This window comes from Rhododendron vialii, chromosome 4a, assembly GCF_030253575.1.
Source record: "Rhododendron vialii isolate Sample 1 chromosome 4a, ASM3025357v1".
Classification (NCBI taxonomy): Eukaryota; Viridiplantae; Streptophyta; class Magnoliopsida; order Ericales; family Ericaceae; genus Rhododendron; species Rhododendron vialii.
Genome location: NC_080560.1, coordinates 30,137,436 through 30,159,248, shown reverse-complemented (window position 1 = coordinate 30,159,248; position 21,813 = coordinate 30,137,436). Strand labels below are relative to the sequence as shown.

Sequence of the window (21,813 nt, the reverse complement as noted above, 5' to 3'; positions counted from 1 at the left end):
ACCATGTTCCACTCCAATAACGGATTTGATATTTACTAATTGGTCTTGATTTTCTATGCTTTCTTGTAATATTGGGCTCACCACGGGAATTAATTTGATCGCGGGCTTTGTTCCGACACCAGGTATTTAACTTCGGCTTTACACTTTTTGAATTCAACAGCCAAAACATGAGTTGCTATCATTTTTTTCCTGCAAATTGATAGTATTTCAAAGTAAATGATCACCAAAAAGACAATAATCATAGTCAATTATGTGCATTTAATAGCTAACAATATATGATATTGGGGTCTCTAAGTGTCAATATTTTGTGCTCGTTAAATTTCAACGAGATTCGGTATCATATCAAAAGTAAAGATAAAAACTCAGCCGAAACCACAAACATGCATGTCTACAAAACCAAAGGTCATTGCTCAAAGCGCATGCCCTTTTGTTCTTTTTTCCCCTTTCGTGATGTCAAAGGGGCGTGCCATTTGAATGGTGAGTGCGTACGCAGGGACGTACGCAACTGAGGGAGGAAGTCCTGGCTTGTGGGATGGGGCAAGTTTAGAAAGGTCAATTTTTTTGAAGGTGATGATGCCTCTGACTCTTTTGCATTATCTTGATTGGGGGGTGGGGCCTGGGGGAGCCCTAAAGGCTAAAAGGAGAGGGGTTCATAAACATTTTGTTGAAATTGCTGTGTATGTAGGACCCTAGCTCGTGTTAAATGTGGACTAAGTTGTCGACAATGCCATGAGTTCAATGTCATTTTGATGGATGCATTCCCCTTGGCAAATGCAGGAAATTGCAGTGAAACGTCCCTCTCTTTTCACTCCGCGATTGATGCATGTTATGGTCATGTAATTTTAAATTGAATTCTCAATTATTTCGTTCGAAAATTCGAATCGTTCATTTTATAATTCTTAACGTGTTCATCATTTATGTAAGAGTTCAAGTTAATCGGGCATTTGTATCTACCTAAACAAAGAATATTTGTTGGAAAAAGAAATGGATGATAAAGACTCTAATAGATAAATCAAATGGTTGTTAAAAACGCAACTATACAAGGGAAAATTTTCCTTTACCTAAAGCTCAATAGTGTCACGTATAATAAATAGATCACAACCCTATCTTGTACACAACTTTTTAAAGCTGTGAGTGCGCGAAAGCCCTTGTCCTATAGCGTGCACAAATGGTGACTTACTAAGAAATCCATATGTTTTGGCGGCTAAAGTGGACAGTACTATCATACAAAGTGGGAGTGAGTCGTTACGAATGTTATCAGAGCCTACAACACACAGAAAATGTTGGAGATATCTTGGCCCCAAACACGAGAACGTGTATTCATAAGTGGGTGAGATTGTGACATCACACACTGCATGTGGTGCCATCTATGAGGAGTCTGGGCATCTTGTAGGGAGTCCTGGTGGATATATGAATGGTTGGCCACAAGTCCCACATCGCTTCTTGAAAGAAACGTTCAATTTATGTATGTAGTAGATCATAATCCTAACTTGCACAAGGGCTTCTAAAAGCCGTAAGGGCACCAGATTAAGCTTTATGAAACTTCAAAGTTAAGTGTGCTCATCTTGAGAATTTGACAGCTAAAGGGGAGAATATTGTACAAGGCGGGAATGGGTCATTACAAACATCATAGCAATTTTTTATTCAAAGTTTGTAAAGGTAGTATGCGATATTATATATAGTAGATCTTCTTAAGGGTCTCAAAAATCTTTTTTTTTGGGGGCATAAATCCCAATACTTGTTGAGATATCAAAAGCCCAGCTTTATTGGGTTTTTTTTTTCTTTTCTCGGCAAACGAAACATTTTATATAGCTCGAAAGGGTACATCGAGAAAGAACATCTGAGCATAAAGAGCTTGGATGCTCCGGAAAAGGAAAAACATCCAACACATAGTTGGATAAACACCTTAGACTACATTACAATTTTAATTTCCGGATTCCGTCTAGAAAACCTTAAAATCAGCTTTATTGGGTTAACAATAACTAAACAATCATATACTATAACTTATTGGGTCGAAACATAAATCACAGCCCAACTTCATTTTAAATGGAGTTTGGATCTAGCATGGTGACGACCCGAAAGCGTAAAAACATGTCTCCCAACATGGCTTAAGGTTTACATAAGTCTCTCTAATCCTTCAATTCGCGAATTAGGACGCCACTAATCCGTCTTGTACCTGAAATCACTTTCCTATGCAAGAAGTATAGTACGACAAAATAACATGCCCAAAGACAATGGTACTTTATTTTTTAAGCAAAAAAACAGCAAAAGTTGATTAATCACACACAAGACCTTGTGTCTGGTCCTCCTTGTACATTAACAGCGGCTGGGCCTAGCTCACTCCCCAACCAAGCTCTTTTTGTGGTTTTTCTGGCATATATTATGGCTGAAAGCCTGAAACCCACTTGTTTCGTGTATAAAGTAGTAATTTAATATTCCCTCGTCCCCATTTTTTGGTTTCAATAGTGCTTTTTGTTGTTTTAAAAAGATTGTCCCACTTTAAAATTAAATGGGCAATGTTTAATGAATTTTCTCTTTTATTGTTCCCATACACTCTTTATTTACTTTTTCATATTATTTTTCACAATTTACAGAAGAACAATTGCTTCCATGTGTTAAGATGTGTTTTTGGGCTAATTATTAACAGCATAAGCATATTGTGGATACCTGCTTGTTGTGGGATGAATTTGCATAATTGGATGGTCAAACATGAACTCACAACACCCGTTGCGGCACGTCTAAATTGAAAATGTCCGTTGCGACATGTCTAAATTGAAAGTGTCCGTTGCGGCACACTTTATCTATTTGAAATTGTCACTTGATTTTAAGAACTAATAAACCAAAAAGGAATTCTGTATTCAATAGCCAAGGGGACGATGAGGGGAATGCATGCGTTACCCTTGCGTGATCATGGGGATTCCTCAGTGTGATTGGGTCATTTGTGATGGAAGGGCTGATTGACTGATGAGAAGTGTAGAAATTAGTAGGAGAGCCTCCTATAAAGATTAGGGCTAGAGTTAGAGATAGTTAATGAGAAATTAATTAAATTCAAAAATAGAGTTAATTTCCCTTAAAACTCTGTCATGAAGAGTTTGTAACGTGTTGAAAAAGTATAAACGGCCAGATCAAGTATTTTGATGAAACTCAAACACTTCTGACGCTTATCTGCATTCTGGAATATTCGTTCCATAAAAAAGACTTGGCAGCCGCCACTTCTGATTTAGCGGCTGCCATATTAAATCTCGCGTGCCACCAAATGAGAAATGGGGGCCACGTAAAACAAGTGGCGGGCGCCAAATGTGCAAAAATTGACCTTGCGGCTGTAGACTCTGACCATGTGGTCGCAACCTCTTAACCTCACGGCCACAACCTTAAAACTGCGTGATAGGCCAAATTTCGTGGACTTGCTCCAATCACTCATGAACTTCAATTTAAGTGTAGTTTTTATCGTTGAAAAGCTAGTTGAGTCTACTTCAAGTATGTTTTAAGAAAATATTTCATGTATCCATTTTTTTTCCCCTTGGAGTAGAATACTACAGGTATCTCTAAATTATAAAACTCTGGGTACTTCTTAATGGTAAGTACAATACTTCAGGTACTAGGAGCTTCACGTATTAGGAGTACACTACTTCAAGTATGACACCCTTTCCGTTTAGAGCATACTACAAGTATTAGAGGTACACTACTTCCAGTAGGTCACCCTATTTAGTTAGAGTTTCATGGTGATAACGTGTTATAAAATTGAGACAATAATAAAAGAACTTTACAGAAAAGTAAAGTTAATAATAAATACAATATAAGTATAAAATTGGTTCATCAAGGACTAAGAATTTTACAGAAAGTAAAGACGATAATGAATACAGTATAAGTATAAAATTGGTTCTTCAAGAACTATTATTAAGATTGATCCTCCAGACCCAATCATATTCTCATTACCTTTTCCTGGATCGTTCTCTTTCTTTCCATTTTGTTTTTCTCCATTATATCCTAAGAACATCAACAAGTGCTTAACAATTCTATTTATATAGATTTAACAATCAAAGCATTAATGCTTACGTTCGCTTGGACTTAATTTAAACCTAAAAATTTTATCTTTATTTTAATTTTTTTTACATTTGTTAGTTTTGCGCCAAACTTTTGTGGATTATTGATTTGTCTCAACGAGAGGAATCGGAAAATTAATTTTTTTTTGCTTTTACCCAAATATTTTAACAAATAACCACTTTTTAACGTGGGAAATGACATTTTTCGCGCTAAAAAGTGGTTATTTCTCAAAATACTTGGGTAAAAGTGCCAAAATTTTACTTTTCCAATTCCTCTTGTCAAGACCAATCAATAACCCATAAAAGTTTGACGTGAAACTAACAAATAAAAAAAAAATTCAAATAAGGACAACTTTCAAATTTAAGTTAAGGCCAAGATAACATATAGTTTCCTATTTCAACTACAACCCACCTAGTTTCCTATTTCAACTACAACCCACCGGGACTTTCATATGGTTAGCCGTCTCTTTCATAATAGTATAGTACAATTGTTTAGAGCATTTTCATCCCTTACTCAAATTTGAGTAAAATATGAGTAAAAGCTTCCTTTGCTATGGGGTGTTCCAATGAGCAAACTCAAACCCAAACACAAATATGCACAAATTTGAATAAAAGTTTCATTACTAGCCAAGTCTCAAATTTAAAAGTGTGAAATTTGCCTTTAAAATTTGAGTAAGGGTTTGAGTCTAAGTAAATTTGAGTTTAAATTCAAATTTGGCATAAGTTTGGGTAAGAAGTGAAGAAAGATTTTGAATAATTTTTATTTAAATTTAAATTTTGAGTCAAAATTTGAGTAATAAGTTAGATAGTCTCAGAAAGGAATTCGTTTTATAACAAGTAGTAATAAAAATGACACGAATCTTTACCGTGCCAAAACCAATTACTCCATTCTCTCAACGAATCTCATCCGTTCTAAACCATTTTCAGCACACCTCTCTCAAATGCTGGAACTTCATACAGCTCTCTCATGTCGGTACTCTCTCACTTCCCAAGCTTCTTTTCCCTCGGTTCCAATAAACCCTTTGCTGCTCCTCTTCCCTCAAGCAAAGCAGGTCACAGTATTCACCACTTCTGCCATCTCACCCACCGGCACCCCGCAATTTTAGCTTCTTCAATCAAGAAACCCAGGTTTTTTTAATCACTCAAAAGGGTTGTTTGCGTAACTGTATGCTTACAGCGTGTACCTATATTTGAAGTTTTAGTCCAGTTATTTTAGGCCTCGGTGTATTGATTGGGTTATCAGTAAGGGGATTCTAGGGCATCCCTTAATGCAATATTTGCATTTATACGCTCCAACCCACGTCTTATCCAGCCAATCAAACAGGCCCTTACTATGGTTATGAACTTTGTGGATGTGTTTTTCTCTATGGATTTGGTATGCTGTATAAAGCTTTATTGTGAAATTCTATGTTTGGATACATAGGAAGAGCAATGCAGATCTCTGCCGCGATATCCGGGAATTCGTATCTGCAGCCAGGCTTCCGGAAGATCACGTTCCCTCTTTGAAGGAGCTTTCCCAGCATGGAAGGTTTGGGAAGTTTTTTTGTTGGGCTTGCTTATTCTTTCTTTTGTTGGCAAAGTAGCAATTTTGTTAAGATGATGTAAGAATTGTTTACAGAGTGAATATGTGAACTAAGTTAAAATATTGTAGGAGTCGCAAAAATCAATGTTAAGGAAAACATGGATTGAGTTGTTTCATTGGTGATGTTCTTGGAAATGAGTAGCATGTGTTTGATTGAGTCACATTACAGCTTAATTTACTGATTCAAGTAGAAAAGAAATTATGTTGTTTCAATGTAGAATAGGAAGTCTAAGTTTGCTATGACCAATATTTTGGAGGCATAACTTCGAAATTCCGATAAACGTGTTATGTGTATAGTCTTGACAGTCCTGTAATTGCCTAAGATAATGACTTTGGAGTTGCATAAAAGATGACTAGATGAGGGAACTTATATCCTTATCTAGGAAAAAGATGATGAGGAGAGTTATGAGGAGCGTATTACTATTATAGTAACGTTAAGGATAAGATTCTGACCGTCGATAATCTTATTGGGCGTAGAAATGTTATTGTTAATCAGTGTTGCATGCATATCTTTGAGTGAAGGAGAATCAGGGGCACTCTTGTTTATTCACGGTCTGGTTGCAAGGGAGCTTTGGGCTATGGTTCTTTTTTAGTGGGGCTTGTCATGGGCCCATGTTTGGTGGTAAAGCTGATTGAGGAATGGTTTGGAACTTTGGGGTTAGAGTGAGTGGATGAAATGGTAGTTTTAGATTTTGATCCTCTTTGCTTGATGTGGCTTATTTGGAGAGAGCGGAATAGTAGATATTTTGATAGTGTGGATAGGCTTATGTTTAGGTTCAAGAGTATATTCCTTTCTAGTTTGCATAATTGGGAGTCGGGGGAGTGCAATCCTACCCTGGACCAATTTCTTGATATGGTATTTTTTTTGCACATAGAGTTGAGTATAGTGGAGTACATGGATTTTTTTAGTGGTTTTTAGGTTTTCTGATGTTTAGATCCTTTCTGTTCATGGCCTACTTTTGTACATGGGCAGTTGGTTGGCATCCCATTGATGCATTTTCTATTAAGTTATTGAATATCGAAATACAAAAGAATACTATAATCGTATTTTTGTTTTGGGACTCTATCCTTTCTGTTCATGGCCTACTTTTTTTATTTATGTTTTCAAAAACAAAATCTCACTGCAAGGCATTGGCGAACCCTGAAATTTGGGGGGTCTCGATTTCTCCTGCAAGCACTTCTAATTTTCAATTGATTTCAGGGTCATTACTTTTTTGAGAGAGGACGTAAATCATATAGGTAGACTTAAATCTTGTGTATTGGATCCGATGAGGTTAGTAGAACTCAGATTTGTCGCAACTACTTAAGAGGTTGGTCGGCTACACGGTGTAGTTTTCTTTAGTTGGCTATAACAAAATTGATGTTCTTCGTTTAGTGTTTGGCTCTGATGCATGGACCCGGACACGGGAATTCTAAAAAAATAGGGACACGGACACGGCAGGGGACACGCCACGTGTATATTTATTTATATTTTTTTTCAAGTTTAAATAGTAGCAAAAACAAAACGAAAAATCCATAGTTCCAATACCATTTCAAGCAAAACAAGACATCCATAAGTTCAATACAACCCTATTGAAAAATTACAGTTTAACCCCTGAATTTTTTTTAAAAATTACAATTTGACCCCCAAATTTTTTTAAAAAATCACAGTTTGACCCCAAAATTTTTAAATAAATTACACTTTGACCCCTTCCGTGTCCCCATCGGTGTCCCCCAGTGTCCCCAGCTGTGTCCCTCTCAAAAATTTAAATTAAATTATGGGATGCCACGTGGCATGTCCCATATGTGTCCCCGCGTGTCCCCGCTGTGTTCCCGTGTTTGACACTGCAATACGTCGACCTCTAGAGGTGTCGGTGCTTCATAGGTGTCTGGCATTCACGAACTTTCTTACTGCTCCCACACTTATCACCTTGGCCTACTACATCCATGGCACTTTGTTGGCCTCACTCATCTTCCATTCCACATATTGCAAAGGTCTTTTAGCAGCATTACAGATTTTTCCTTTCTTGAGGCACAATATCCTGATACAATTCTCATTGTCTGTAGTTGACTTTTTGAAATTGTTGTCTGATGTCTTTCTTCCCCTCCCAATGTTTCACTAGATAATTCATTATTAATGTTAGGATACTTCGAGAAACTTTGAATGTCACTTCAGACAAAAATTCAGAAAGAGCCTAGTTAGTCCAGAATGTCATGCATCCTCAGTCCAAGTATCTGAAACAGTTCAAAATTTGTTTCATACAAACAGAAAAATGTGGTCCACTGCGATTAAGCCACTTAAATCAAACCAAGAATGTGAAGACCCTGCTAGCATGCGTTAACATCTTTGCATTGACTCTTCAAATTACAAAGTACTTCAACCAATTAAGAGTTAAAATGGGGATCTTCCAAAATATGTGTCCCAACAAACCTTAGGTGCAATGTAATTTGCGAATAAAACAACCAAACAGAGTCGCTAAAAGAAGACCAAAACTCTTCCCATAAGGCTTCTTGGGTTTTCTACAACAATTTCGTACACCTTCGGCTTTTCCTTGAAGGACAACAAAAAGCTCAACAAGTCTGTGATTCTCAAATGTTGGTTTCTGGACCAGCAAAGAGATTGAAGTAGAAGTTCATGATTGTAAATTCTATAGCATTCGTCACCTTCCTTTGCAAGAAGGCGAAATGATTTTCTAACAATTGAAATGACGGTAGTTAAATACGAAGGGATTTGCTGTTTTACAGAAGGTTCTCATGAAACATTTAATTGGTCCCTTTAGGAATAGCAACAAAACTATGGATACAACATTTGGTGTACACTAAATGTACACTGGATTGTGGGGGAACTACTTCGGAGTCCCTCACAAATAATCGAAGCCATTAAATTTTTTTAAAACATGTTTCTAAGGGTCCCAGTAAAACATTAGTTCATTCGGATATGGGTAAGGGTTTGATCAATTTGTTCAATTTTTCGTACCTGGACTTGAAAGGACCAAAATTGATCAATTGATCAATCTCTTATCGATATCCGACTGAGTTGATTTTCAAAAAGGACCCTTCAAAAATATTTTAAACAAATTGAACGGCTCTAATCATTAGTGTGGGACCCGAGATGGGTCACACACAACCCGGTATACATTTAGTGTACACCAAATGGTGTACCCATAATCGGACTCTATTAACAACTCCCATGAGTTAGGCTTTCGTATCTACTTGCTTTTCCCTAATTAGAGAAATTTCCTTCTGTTTTTTTTCGAAGGTGCTGGAATAGAACTACTTAATATCGATGTATCATTTTTTTTTTTTCAAGAAATTCTTTTATTTCTCATTTTTCTATTAACCTCTTCCTGATATCCTATAGGCAAGACCTTGCAAATATTGTTCGGCGGAGGGGATATAAACTTGTAAAGGATCTTCTTGAAACATCAGCAAAGTCTGACAAAAAGGAGTCTGATACAGAGCCTGGCTTAAGTAGAAATCAGGATTTAAGTGTTGAATGTGAATATGACTCAGCAGGTCAGGTTTGTTTCTCAAATTTCTTATCAATTAAGTGTGATACCATTTGACTTGTAAATGTACATTGACGGTCTTGCCCACCAATTGAAGGTCTGGATAAGGAGGTGGAAGAAATGGATGACGTGTTCTCGTCGAGTGAGGTTTCCGCCAAGCAAAATTATTTAAATAGTGCAAACGGAGCTAATATGGATTGTGCTGTTAACTCTGATAGCAACGGATGCAAGGCTATAGAGTCTTCAACTAATTCATCCTTGCACGAGAAAGTGGAAAAGTTCATCCAGAATGGAGAATTAGATCCAATTGAAGGTATCTGTTCCACTATTGGTTTGATTAGCAATGATGAGAAACGGACGTCTCAATTATAGGAAGTTTCTCCGAATTAGTTATTTTCTTCCCAATGGAAATCAGAATTCGTTTCTGTCATGTTTATCCATCTCACTATCCGAGTGTAATTAATTAACTTGCCAATCTTTCAGTCACACTAAAGATCACTGCATTTTTAACATATGGAGAGCCCCCTGCCCCTGCCACCCCTCTTGCTTATATATGTACGAGCATGTTCTAACTAGTGAGCAGTATAGTCATGTTTATCTTGGTAACTCGCAATAAATGTGGACAATGTTGTGTAATTAGATTCGAAATGTAATTATTGTGGATTATGTATTGTGATGTTTTGGAAAATCTGGTGTTCAAATGTTTTGATTTGATTTGCTTTGCTGTTTGGTTTTTGCCAAAATGTGAAGTTGATTACATGTAGCTACTTTTGCTCAGAGGATGGCTTTGGCATTTTACATGAGATTGGTGCAGACAGTGGAAACGAATTTGTTGAGTTAGAGAATGTAAAAAATGAATGCAGTTCTCTTAGTGAGGAGCGCTCTGACTGGGTGCTTCACAGAGGCGATACTGCTAAGATAATCAACGGAAGTATCTTATCACCCAAACAAGTTGTCTTTCCTGTATCAGGAACCAACACCCCAAGGTATACAGTATACACCTTCTACAATTTGTATTTCCAAACTTGCAGCTTTGATTTTTCTCCTTGGTCCTATAACTAGGTTCCAGATGTCTGGTGATTGACAGTGAATGTCCCACTGCCATTGACTAGCAGTAGGGCTGTAAACAAACTGAGCAGTTCGCAAGCTTGGCTCGTTTACGAAACAAGCCGAGCTTGAGCTCGAGTTTTCGGCTCGTTTACTAAGTGAGTTGAGTGGAGCTCGGCTCGTTAAGGCTAGAGCCGAGCTCGAGCTCAAGTTTTTGGCTTGTTTTTAGTAAACGAGCCGAGCTCGAGCTCGACAAAGCTCGGCTCGTTTACAGCCCTAACTAGCGTTTAAGTCAAGGGCTGCTTTCAAATCCTGTTATTCAAATTCCAGTGACTTACAAAATCAACTTTTGGCATAGCACACCTTTTGTTTATTGCCAAGGACACGTTGAGATGTAGCAAATGTATATAGAAGTTCTGGTGTTAACCAAGAAGACGCTAGGACAGGAGAATATTTGGGGATTCCCAGATTTCCTTGTTTTCGCCACTGCATCTTCTTGAGTTCCTTACGATTCCCATACATCAGTACTGAGGAAAAGAAAGATGCAGTCACTTCAATTAAATTTACTCCCAATGGCCTTTGGCATTTTATTGTGTTTCCTTCATTTAATTTAAAAAATGTTTCTACTTTTTTGGTATTATCTGTAGGGAGTACAATTTGTCAGGGGGAGGACTGGGTGCTGGTTGTGATGAGGAATTGGATGATCAGGTCATGACAGCATACTTTTAATTCCAGTTCTGTTTTCAGTACCAGTATTTCATTAACTGTCCCTTTTGACATGTAAATCTCTTGCCTTTGTAAGACAGACTATAAAAAGGGAGAACCAAATTGAAGTTAATCGCCTCAAGTTCATGCTGGTAATGATCTTTGTAGCCTGGTAGCCTAAGCCTACTTACCTTGAACCACTTGTAAGAAAGGGATAGCCAAGGGTTGTTATTTGTGTTCATTTTACCTAGTCATGTACCCAAGATCTCCCCATGCAAACATGGCTTGGGTTGTTCATTGCAGCTTGTGTCCAAAACTTAGAATATAATAAATTTATTGTCTGATATGATTTTTGTATTGTTTTTTTGATCTGTGTAGGATCAGAAGGAGTTGGAATTGTCTCGGTTGAAGGAACAGATTGACAAGGAAAAGGTAACCCATGCACTGTATATGTTATAGAGTATCACTCAGTGTCTTTTGTCTGGAAGTTCACTTTACTTTCTGTCAGATAGCATAGTTTCAGAACAAAAATGGATTTTTAGCAATTTTGCTTCTGGTGCCTGCTATTATTTCTCTTTCGGCATACTTTGATGATAGATGATTGAACGTTAAAATGGCATTGGAGAAACTATCGACTAGGTGGTGGATTTGGTTTGGATTTATAGCTTTCAAATGAGCGGGTATGAAGTTAGGTATTTAGATGAGATTTCAACTTCTATATGGATGGATATTAGAGCCTTTTACGAGTTTAAAGTAACAATGTGAACATGGACCACATGGTTGTTCCAAGTCATTCCAAATTTATCCCAAGAAAGATTGTAGTTGCTTTAAATATCCTAATAGAGTGTACCACTGTACCTCCTGTACATTTACTCCTCTCCCTGAGTTTCTTATCCAAGCTCCAATGACTAAATTCTGCACATTTGTGTAAATTCCAATATCAAATTCCTTAATTTCAGGTTTGTTCATCTGAAAGCAACTTTAGTTTTCTCTTACAACTCTTTGTTTTTGGTTCGACTTATCGGTCACTGGTTAGTAATTCATCCTTTGCTAGTAATACCCATTAAGGAAGACAAGGTTGTATATTGTTCCCTTTTGGTCTTTGTCCAACAACTTGACACAGATGCACAAGCAAATAATTTACATGACTTGATAGTGTGGGACATAAACCTGGTCAAGCAAACAAATGTCTTTGTATTCTTGTATGTCCAAAAAATGCTCATTTCTATTCCATATTTTCCATATGTATCTTGTTCCAGCATGACCAGAACTTCATTTGAATCTGCATTTGAGTCAGCAATTTTTTAAAGTGCATTTTCACATTCAATAGCTTGCTAGAAAGATTAATTATAATAGTTTGACTTGGTTCCTCTCTTCAGCTTGCTTTGTCAATTTTGCAAACTAAGGTAGAAACAGAGATCAGCAAAGCACAGAAACTTGTCATGGAGAAAGATGCCGAATTGCATGCTACGGAAGGAAACCTTGCTGGATTGGTGGAGGTTATTTTTCAGATATTTTGATTGGATAGCCTTGGTTGTTAATTTCTACCATGTTTTAATGTTTTATCAACAGACATGACTAAACAAAAGGTTATTACCTAACGTTGCTCCTGTCAATTGAGGTGGTTACTCTCGACCCTATTAGAACACACAAACACTATAACAACTTGAGATGTTGACTCACTTGGAAGGGCTAAGAACCATGGTGTGTAAATTGCTTGTTTTACCTGTTCCTAAACAAACTCTTTATCGGATAAGATCCAAGTTCCTATTGTTTACATTTTACGCTTCCATGCATATCCTGCCCTATACTTGCTGATCCTTGTCATTTGAGCAAGCGTTCATTTTTTAAGAAGACTCACAACCAACTGTGACCTGCACAATTTTGGATTTAAGGGCCGGATAAGAGAGTTATAAACTGTGACCTGTACAATTTTGGTCTTCTTGTTTTTTTTTCCATTTTATAATTTGCGTGTGTATCTTGCTGTCTTTCGTTTGTTCATTCTTTTTTCGTTTTTTCTTTTCTTTCCAGTCCTCAAACTGTTTTCGTTTTTTCTTTTCTTTCTATATTTGTTTGTTCTGCTTTTCATCCCCTGTTTGCTATACAGTGAGGCTTGTGTTCTTTCTTGAATTTTTTCCAAGACAGCTTCGGTTGACTAAATAAAATTTTCCTGATTTTAGGTTGAGATTCAGTATGAGGGGGATGGTGATGCTGTAGAGGTGACGGGTAGCTTCAATGGTTGGCATCATCGTATTGCGATGGACCCACAGCCATCATCTAGTATCACAGACCCTAAGAGTTCAAGGTTCTCTTCTGTCTGTAAACCTATTGTGCCTTTATTTGATGGTCAATATTTTTTGGCCTTTTTGTTGCTGAAGAACTCACTTTGTTCCTTTAACTTGACAGGAAATCTAGACTTTGGACAACGGCGTTATGGCTATATCCTGGGATATATGAGGTGTGTGAATGCCCCAAATTATTTATACTATAGTGATGTTTAGCCTCATTGCAATAAACTTCCAATCCACTACCTAATCAATGTACGATCAACTTATAATGGTATCTGAAATTTAACATCGAGGTTGTATGACGTCATACACTGTCAATGTGGTTGGCAATCAAGTTGGCTGTTTGGAGGGAAAACAGAAACTGATGTAATGGGTGTAAGGTGTTCATGTTACAAAACTTATGTGGTAGTCTGGTAGATTTTGTGAAGGCTTAATATGCACATTTGAGCCAATTCTCTTATGACTTGAGCATTCTGGGCAGTTAATTATCTAACATGGTATCAGGGGTTGGGTAACTTCTAAGAGATCTTGGTGTCAAGTCCCTCCATTCAGTTCACTCCATATCTTGTTTATCTATATGCGCTCTATGTTGTTTCCCAGTTAGAATGGTTTGCGAGTTTTGGAAAACTTGTTTTAGCCACGACTTTTTAGGATGGGAATCTACTACAATCCAAGAAGTGTTTAAGTATGTGGCCATGGACTTGCCACTTAGGTACTCGATACTTCCTCTTTACTTCAGAAATATAATTGTTACTCTGTGATGATAGTTGCAGGTACCGCTCATAGGAGATAAAACAAATTGAAAGGAAAATGATGAAATTACGTACTATTTTGGAATTTAGTTTCTTATCCCTTGTACTATGTGGTAAGCAATTGATGAGTGGCACCTGAAATATCCATTGTTTGCAAACTTCAGAAGTTGAAATGAAGTCCTTGACGTTCAATGATTTATTTAATTTGTTATTCTCAATGCATGCTACAACAGGACAGCCTATCTGAAGTATGTTGCATCATCATATCATAATACCATTTGAGCATCCCAGTTTAGCAGGCTTCCATGCAAAATTTTCTAGTCATTGTCGATGTTGTTCCATTTCAGATAAAATTTGTTGTTGATGGCAATTGGAGGATTGATCCTCAGCGAGAGTCTGTTACAAAGGGTACGATAGAAAATAATATTCTCCGTGTTGATAGATGATACAGCTTTGATGGGTGACATTTTTTCCATCTACATACTTACCAAGGTACTTCATTTCCTTCTATTTTGCTGTAGTGAAGTCAAAATACCCATTCAAGTACTTGTACTTCAGAATTCTATCTGGCCTATCAAATTCCTATGTAGTACTCTTTTCTGAAGTACTGCAACTCTAGTGGTCAGTGCTTGTCAATCGTTAAGAAGACCTACCTGCTGATGGTTTTTCAGAGAGTTTTTTTTTTTTTCCCTTTTGAGGGGTGAAAAGAATCTATGCTACCTTAACCCCAACCCTACAATTACAAAGGGTTATCAACTTCCTCTCCATATGAGTTGAAATCCGAACCTCACTGCAATAAGTGTAGCTAGACAACAGCATGGCCAATTACCCCGAAAGTTTTCTAAAAGCAACTCACTTCTCGAGGACATCATGATCTGGGAGCCATATGAAAAAGAGCTTTCAATTTTGATTGTTTTTGTTTCTGCAAAAAAGAAAAAAGAAATGAAAAAACAACCCAATATTTACATTTGTGCTAGCAGCAGCCAATACTAACATTGGAATGTCAATATAATCTAATTGAGTCGTTACGTTTGTGGACTTTCCACCCAAATGAGCAAAGCGTCATTTATGGTTTCATTTCTTCAGTAGTGATGATTCTTGCATTCTGTTTTGCATCATAACTGAGATCTCTGTATTGGTGGGTTGTGCATGTTTGTACTTGTGAGACTATTCAATTTCAGATGCTTATTCTGAAAGCATAGTGGACTTTCCACCCTAGCTCAATGTAAATTCCCAGACATAGCACCATAGTGGTACATCATCTATCTTCTTCTGTCAATTTGTAAGGAAGACGGGAAGAGTTATCTGGTTTTTACCGATTCATGACTATGCAATGAGAGAAGACCAAAACCAGTACCGCGGGCTGTTGAAGAAAAAAACATGCAGGATACTGCAGCTTTGAGGTTCACACTGCCGCTGTAATGAAGAAGTTCAACTCTAAGTCGGCCCTGGCAATTGTGTAAAGTACTAGCTCGAGTCTTGTCTGGTGTTTCTCCTCATGTCATCGGGGAGTAAAATCAATGAACTGCTCCCGAGGAACTCCTTTCTGCAGGAAACTATAGTGCTTGCATCAGCATGATGGGGCTAGGTAATAATGTAGGTAATGAAATCAGCTGAGATTGGTTTTGGAATGCATTATGTTAGTTCCTTATTTTGTAATTGGCAAGCCCTTGACGCTTCTGTAATCAAATTTGTTGATTGAGTGTTCTCGTTGTAGATATAAGTTGGTGTATATTAGGTTTCTGCATAGAATTTCTAAGGTTTGATTGAATGTTCTTGTTGTAGAATTGAGTATGTGTACATTATATTTTTGCATAGAAGTTCTAAGGTTGGGAATGAAGATCAGAGCAAGCAGAGACTAAAGCAAGTGTTGGATTCAAAGTTGGTGTTAAAGGTTACAAATGACTTATTATAGTCGTAACTATCAAACCAAAGTTACTGATATCTTGGCGGCATTCCGAAGACATAAATATTGATATTCTGTTGAACATGAATTTTTGTGTGATAGATAATCTCAACGAGTTTTAGAAAGTGATGAGTTCTAAGATGAGCCCAACATAATTGACTTTCTATCTAGTATGGACACTAAAAAAATAGACGGATGAAGTAATTATTTGCGTGGAATTCAAAGATGAGCCCAGTATAATCGAGTTTATATTTAATGTATGCCAAATGATGTATTGGTGGTCGGGGTGATTCAACAATTTTCTGGAAGCCTTATTTAACGATCCAAATGGATAAGAAGAACAAAAAAGAAGATTAGTTTTACATCTACAGGCAGGTGTGTTGACACCACGTGGAAAGTTTTACATCTATAGGCAGGCGTGTCACTTTTCTTGCCTTTCCCACTTCATCTCTCTCTCTATATCTCTCTCTCTCACAGTCCATCTTTTCTGCACTTCTTTCTTTTACTCTCTGTATCACTCCTCACAAATCGGTCTCCACAACATCACACAAATCTTTCCTTGTTCCCCACGTGGCATTTTATAATGGCAGTGGCGAAAGCTTTTGCCTCCCTTAGTTTGAACAATATTCCTTGCACTCTTCCGCCATCCTCTTCATTGCTAGTAATTCCCACTTCTTCAGTGATCACTTCCTGCAAAATTCCCTCTGCAGGCTCCTCATTCCCTTTTGGAACAACAACAAGAGCTGTTTTCTTTCCCTCATTTGCCCTCAAGAACAGGATTCATTGCGAAGCTCATGTTGATAGAGCTCAAAATGAGGAGGAGGAAGAAGAAGAAGAAGAAGAAGAAGAGGTGGAGCCCAATGAGACACTGTTGTACTCCTTCACTCCTTTGCCTTTGCTTTTTGTGGCTGCTCTTCCTGGAGGTAAAACTTTTTTTTTTGTGAACAGCTACAAATACAAAACTTATAGTATCATGGAGGCTAGCATGTCCATCCTGATAATGAATTTCGAAAAAGATCTAGATCGATGTGGCGGTAAGCTTGTACGGGCTTCCCAACAGAATCGTAGGAAGTTTCGGGTGGACATAGATCCTTCCGTTTTTTGAAGCACGTACAATGATGACGTCTCCTTAATTGGATAGTTGGATTTCTGGAGAGGGATCAAAACGATAAGACGAAGGAAGTAAAGTTCATAGTAAACAGTCCGACCTCTAATTTGAGAAATTTCACCGTCACGTCATTCTGTTTTTGTATCAGATCGATCATTTGTCCGGTCTGGGCATTTCCTTTTCGACCATAAATCAATGGGAGTATCTAGAAGTTGGTAGCTTCGTTCGTTGCGATGCAAGGTTGTACTTATACTTCAGTTAGGATTTTAGTTTCTTTAACGGTCTGTTTCATTCGTGAAGTTATGAATTTGATCTTACCGTGGTTTTTGGATTTTGATACAACAATCATGGAGAAATGATATAACAGCCGGACGACTAATTTTTCAGTGTGTGCTATTTGGTACTCGGAGTGTGTAACATCGGTAATCATAATTGATGGATTTAGTAACATATAATTACTAAATTCCATGGGTTTATTTATAGTCCGGCCAATCAAACAAGCGTAGAGTATGTTAACATTTGGTTAAATATTCATGTACTGATTGTACTTCAATACTTTCAATCCACCCGTTAGGCTTGCATAACATGTATTGACCTCGAACTGCATGAGCCATCTCTAGCCTCGTATTTGCCATAGACTTAACATTGTTTTGTTTCTTCTTTCCTTGTAATATGTAGTCATAACAAGATTAAACATATGAATTGCAGCTGGAACTGTCAAGTCTCTGTTCGGACCTTTTGTTGAGCTTGTGAAATCATTTAATCTTCCGGGCTGGCTTGTGCATTGGGGTCACCCCGGAAACATGGTAAACTGCTTTCTTTTTGGCTTCCTACCATTCTTTTCCCCTCAAAAGATAGCAGTGGAACATAAATCAGTCACAGAAAGTGCACATGACGCTCCTTGAGGTCTAGCACACACAAAGACGAGTGTTCCACGATTTTTTCTGTGTATGGTTTCTGTGTATTTATGAAGGGCTGCTGTCTTCTTTCACGTCATGACTACTAATCGGAGCTGCATTTTCCTCTTGATTAAAGTATCGCATGTTGTAATGGTGCAGGCTGTTGTTCTGTTTGCCATGGGTGGTTATGGAACTTATCTTGGTTTCCGGATACGATTTTCAGATAACGTGGTAATAGATCTCGTTTGAAGTACGTTAAATGAGATTATTTTTGTGCTTTGAACTTCTTTCCAAATATTACTCAAGGGCTTTTATGGATCCAGGAGGAGAAAGCCAAAGCCAAGGACTTGCACCCAAAACTTCTGGCAGGAATGTTTTTCTTCTTTGCTCTTGGAGCTACCGGTGGAGTAACATCTCTACTGACTTCTGATAAGCCCATCTTCGAGAGGTACTTGATTTCATGTAGAAGCATTGCGCGTTTTCTTGAAACAGAAAAACAGCCCCATATTTTTTCTTGTTTCTTTGGTAAAAACACCAGCAAAACAAATACTAAGTTGTTTCGTAATAACGGGATTTGGGGATGGAATGGACCAATGTTTCCAGAAAATAATGAAATATTGCCGCTATGGTACGTAAAAATACTATGTTATCCCACGAACTAGACTTAATTAACGAAAATCCCCTCTCTTTTTCCTCTTTCTTGCTTGCAGCCCTCATGCTGTTACAGGTTCCATCGGCCTTGCTCTCTTGACCGTACAAACCATTTTGCCAACATTGTTTGAGGTAAAAAATGATGTTACAATTCTTCCATTCAAGAGAAACAAATACTGGAAGGAACTTGATTATTTCCTATCTAGGCTTATCTTTTGGGTTTGAATTACCCGATCCAATGCAGGGAAATCCGGGGTTACGCAATGTGCACGGGATCTTGGGTAGCGGAATAATGACACTATTTCTTGTCCACGCTGCTCTTGGACTTCAACTTGGCCTCAGTTACTAATTTCTTTCTTCATCTACAAAGCTGTTAATGAAAATTTTCTATTTTGATTGACCGTGTACTTTGTGGACAGTAGAGCAGCTATTTAGCATTGCATCCGCTGGGAAATAGGGATTGGTGGACACTTTTAGTGAAAACCAGGGAGTACTGAGATCAACTGGAACTTCATGTTTTATGGTATTTTGCGATATGTTGTCGTTTGATATACTTGTATCCCATGAGAGAATTTCTATACATTAGCGGGAGTTAGAGCTAGCATAGGGGTTCAAAAGTTAACCATAGTCCTGGCCCCCCAAAGCATTCATAGTCCTAGCCCCCAAAGCCTGCCTCTCGTGGGACTCAAACTAAGGCATCCATGGTGGGAGAAATGACACAACCAATTGCACTAGCAGCGGTTTCTCTATTATTAGATACCTAAAAAGGCAACTTAGTGAGACATTTTCATTGATCCTAATAAACTAATAAAGCACAACGACATAAAGACTTCTGGCCTCGTTTGATAAATGAGGTAGATGTGGTGGGATTGGTAATGACATGAGATTGGGATTGGGATTACTAATGAGATGGGATGGCTAGTGAGAAGGCCAATTCTATGTGCATGTTTGTTTTGCACAGGATTAGAAGAGAGGATTGTTATTTACATGTTTGTTTTTCATAGGATAGGATTGGATTGAAAGTATTCATTTTCGTTTTTACCCTAGTACAAGTAAGGGTTATAAAAAATGCCCCAAGGGTAATAAAACTGCTCCATCTTAAATAAAACATGGACAAACAAAAAAAGAATAAAATCTGAAAATTATTAACCTAATGCATAATTTTTAAATTATTTTTGTTTCCTGCAAAAATAATTAAATTAAATGGTCGAATAGAATTCCCTAAATTTTTTATATGTTGGACAAAAGGTGACGACAAACAAAGACAAAGGGTACTTCAGTCAATCCACCCAAACTCGGCACATGCTTCACTGCTTCAGTGGTGCACTAGTGCGTATCGCCTCCCATGAAATTGTCTCGTCAGATCACAAGTACTGTATAGACAAGGAAACTCTCAGAATTTATTGAAGATATCATGGGTATTGAGGTAATTGCACGTGAGATGGCTTGGGATGGGATTAGTAATACCTAGTCCCAGATGGTATTACCAATCCCACAAAAAAGGGGTATTACTAATCCCTTGTTACTAATAGTCCCAACCTATTTTGTGCAATCAACAAAAAGTTAGAGGACGCACGGGATTGATAATCCTATCCCTAGCCATACCTCACTTATCAAACACAACTTTTATTACTAGACAAAAGTTTATTAGCACATTTTTACGATATTGTCTGAGAGTATTCAATAGGAATTTAATCTGCATCGATAAATATTGCGAAAGAATTTTTTTATAACTCAAGTGGCCGGTCTAATGTATGCGCACATTAATTGATCTTGAGGCATCATCACTCACAAACCAGGAGCTCAATTAAAGCCATGGCAAATTACCTTATAGACGGCCCTAAAAGAGTTGATAGCACCTGAGAAGTTTCAAATCAGAGACTTTAAGAGGGAGCAAACCACCCCAAGCCCCAAGGGCCCCAAGCAAAAAAACAAAAAAGGAAGCGTGGATAACACCAAAAAAAAAAAAAAAGTGAATATCAATCCTAAAAAAAAAAAAAAATTGTATGATGGATTAATGGATTTTATAGAATGAAATGATTGGAGAGACTTTCTTAACACATTTATTTATGATTACTAGAAACAAAAAAGAGAAGCAAGTAAATGCCTCAACTACGCTGATAAAATAAAAATAAAAAAGAGCCTAGACTAATGAATTGCGAAATTGACAAATCGTAAATCAACTAACGTTATGGGAAAATAGTTGTCTTGAAATGAGACACATCTACTTAATTTTAAGTTATACTAGTGCGATGCCGACGCGCGTAAGTGTAACTTTATGATTTTGTGGAACGCGATGGATGTTATTGGTATTGTAGATTTTAGGTATTCATTCTGATGTATGTATTTATAAATTTTGGAAATGTGTAGTTATTGTTGGGAGCATCATATGGCATACATTGAGTTTTAGGAAAGGTGCTCCATTACTAATTCGATGATAAATTAAACAGATGCATGAATAAGATTGTTGTGCTAAACATCCGGAAATTGTTGGGGATAATTATCTGCAAGAAGAATTGAAGGTAGCCATGTTGTTTTCATTTGAGTTAATGTATAAACTATAGAACGATGTGTCATTTAGTTTAAATTTATTTTGCATGTTGAAGAATTGTAAGAAAAGGTGCAGTCAGAACCATCATCATTGGCTAAGTAAATAATCATTAAAAAAATGCAAAAAATCAATAAGGCATATAGGCACAATCGTAAGATCGATATGCAATTGATATACAATAACTTATGTTAATAAAAAATGATAGGGAGAGCTAAACAATTATGATAGCATTCTGTTGTTGCTCAAGATTGACAATTGGAGTATCGTGCATATTACATGGATGTTCATGTTAGCAATTTTCTGTTAGTCGACCTACATAGATCATAAAATTAAACATTGTATGTTGTCAAATAAGGCTTGAGTGATGTCGGTATTACCCATAAGGTTGTGATCGTTGAATTAATGTGACCCGGGTAATGGACACGTCTCTATTAGCACGTATTTGGGTCATATCACGTGCGTTAAGTGATGCGGGCTTATTTTATATGTAGAGACCAATTAAAGGGTCCAATATTGTTCCATCTATTATGATGGGCTATGATGGAACCAGGGCTTATAAATAGGTGGTCAAGGTCCCCACTCCAACCCTAGCCTCTTTTCTCATACCATCCCATCGTGTGTGAGACTAAGGTCAAGATCAAGAGAAGGGTTATGGAGGCGGAAGACGAATAACCACGCACTAAGGTTTTTCATCCTCCATGGCGACAGGTACGCATTCGGTATAATTATTTTCTTCAATGGTTTGACATGAGTTCTTGGGGTTTAGGATTTCTTATGAAATCCTACAGTTCAG

The 21,813-nt window shown here is 37.4% G+C and overlaps 2 protein-coding genes across 8 annotated transcripts; both read left to right on the top strand.

The window, feature by feature from the left end:
* Positions 1-4,903: 4,903 nt before the first annotated feature.
* On the top strand, positions 4,904-15,628 carry LOC131324719 (protein PTST homolog 3, chloroplastic). Of its 5 annotated transcripts, none has more exons than XR_009199421.1 (13): positions 4,904-5,171; positions 5,467-5,571; positions 8,966-9,120; positions 9,211-9,426; positions 9,892-10,099; positions 10,808-10,868; positions 10,967-11,017; positions 11,244-11,297; positions 12,245-12,364; positions 13,046-13,170; positions 13,272-13,323; positions 13,927-14,018; positions 14,253-14,394. XR_009199421.1 is itself a non-coding variant. In XM_058356801.1 (13 exons), the coding sequence occupies exons 1-12, from the start codon at positions 5,011-5,013 to the stop codon at positions 14,349-14,351; spliced, it is 1,407 nt and encodes a 468-aa protein (XP_058212784.1). In that variant the 5' UTR covers positions 4,905-5,010; the 3' UTR covers positions 14,352-14,397; positions 15,197-15,628. The 5 variants fall into 5 exon arrangements, 3 of the variants coding, with proteins under 3 accessions (XP_058212784.1, XP_058212783.1, XP_058212785.1); XM_058356801.1 differs by lacking the exon at positions 13,927-14,018 and adding an exon at positions 15,197-15,628 and having other exon boundaries at positions 4,905-5,171; positions 14,253-14,397; XM_058356800.1 differs by lacking the exon at positions 13,927-14,018 and adding an exon at positions 15,193-15,628 and having other exon boundaries at positions 4,905-5,171; positions 14,253-14,397.
* Positions 15,629-16,248: 620 nt separating this feature from the next.
* LOC131324722 (uncharacterized) lies at positions 16,249-19,020 on the top strand. 3 transcript variants are annotated; one of them, XM_058356807.1, is made up of 7 exons: positions 16,592-16,734; positions 17,068-17,159; positions 17,628-17,725; positions 17,978-18,049; positions 18,142-18,266; positions 18,529-18,601; positions 18,714-19,020. In XM_058356807.1, exons 2-7 carry the CDS (start codon positions 17,153-17,155, stop codon positions 18,816-18,818), a joined length of 480 nt encoding a protein of 159 aa, XP_058212790.1. In that variant the 5' UTR covers positions 16,592-16,734; positions 17,068-17,152; the 3' UTR covers positions 18,819-19,020. The 3 variants fall into 3 exon arrangements, with proteins under 3 accessions (XP_058212788.1, XP_058212789.1, XP_058212790.1); XM_058356805.1 differs by lacking the exon at positions 17,068-17,159 and having other exon boundaries at positions 16,249-16,734; XM_058356806.1 differs by lacking the exons at positions 17,068-17,159; positions 17,978-18,049 and having other exon boundaries at positions 16,264-16,734.
* The last annotated feature ends 2,793 nt before the right edge of the window (positions 19,021-21,813 follow it).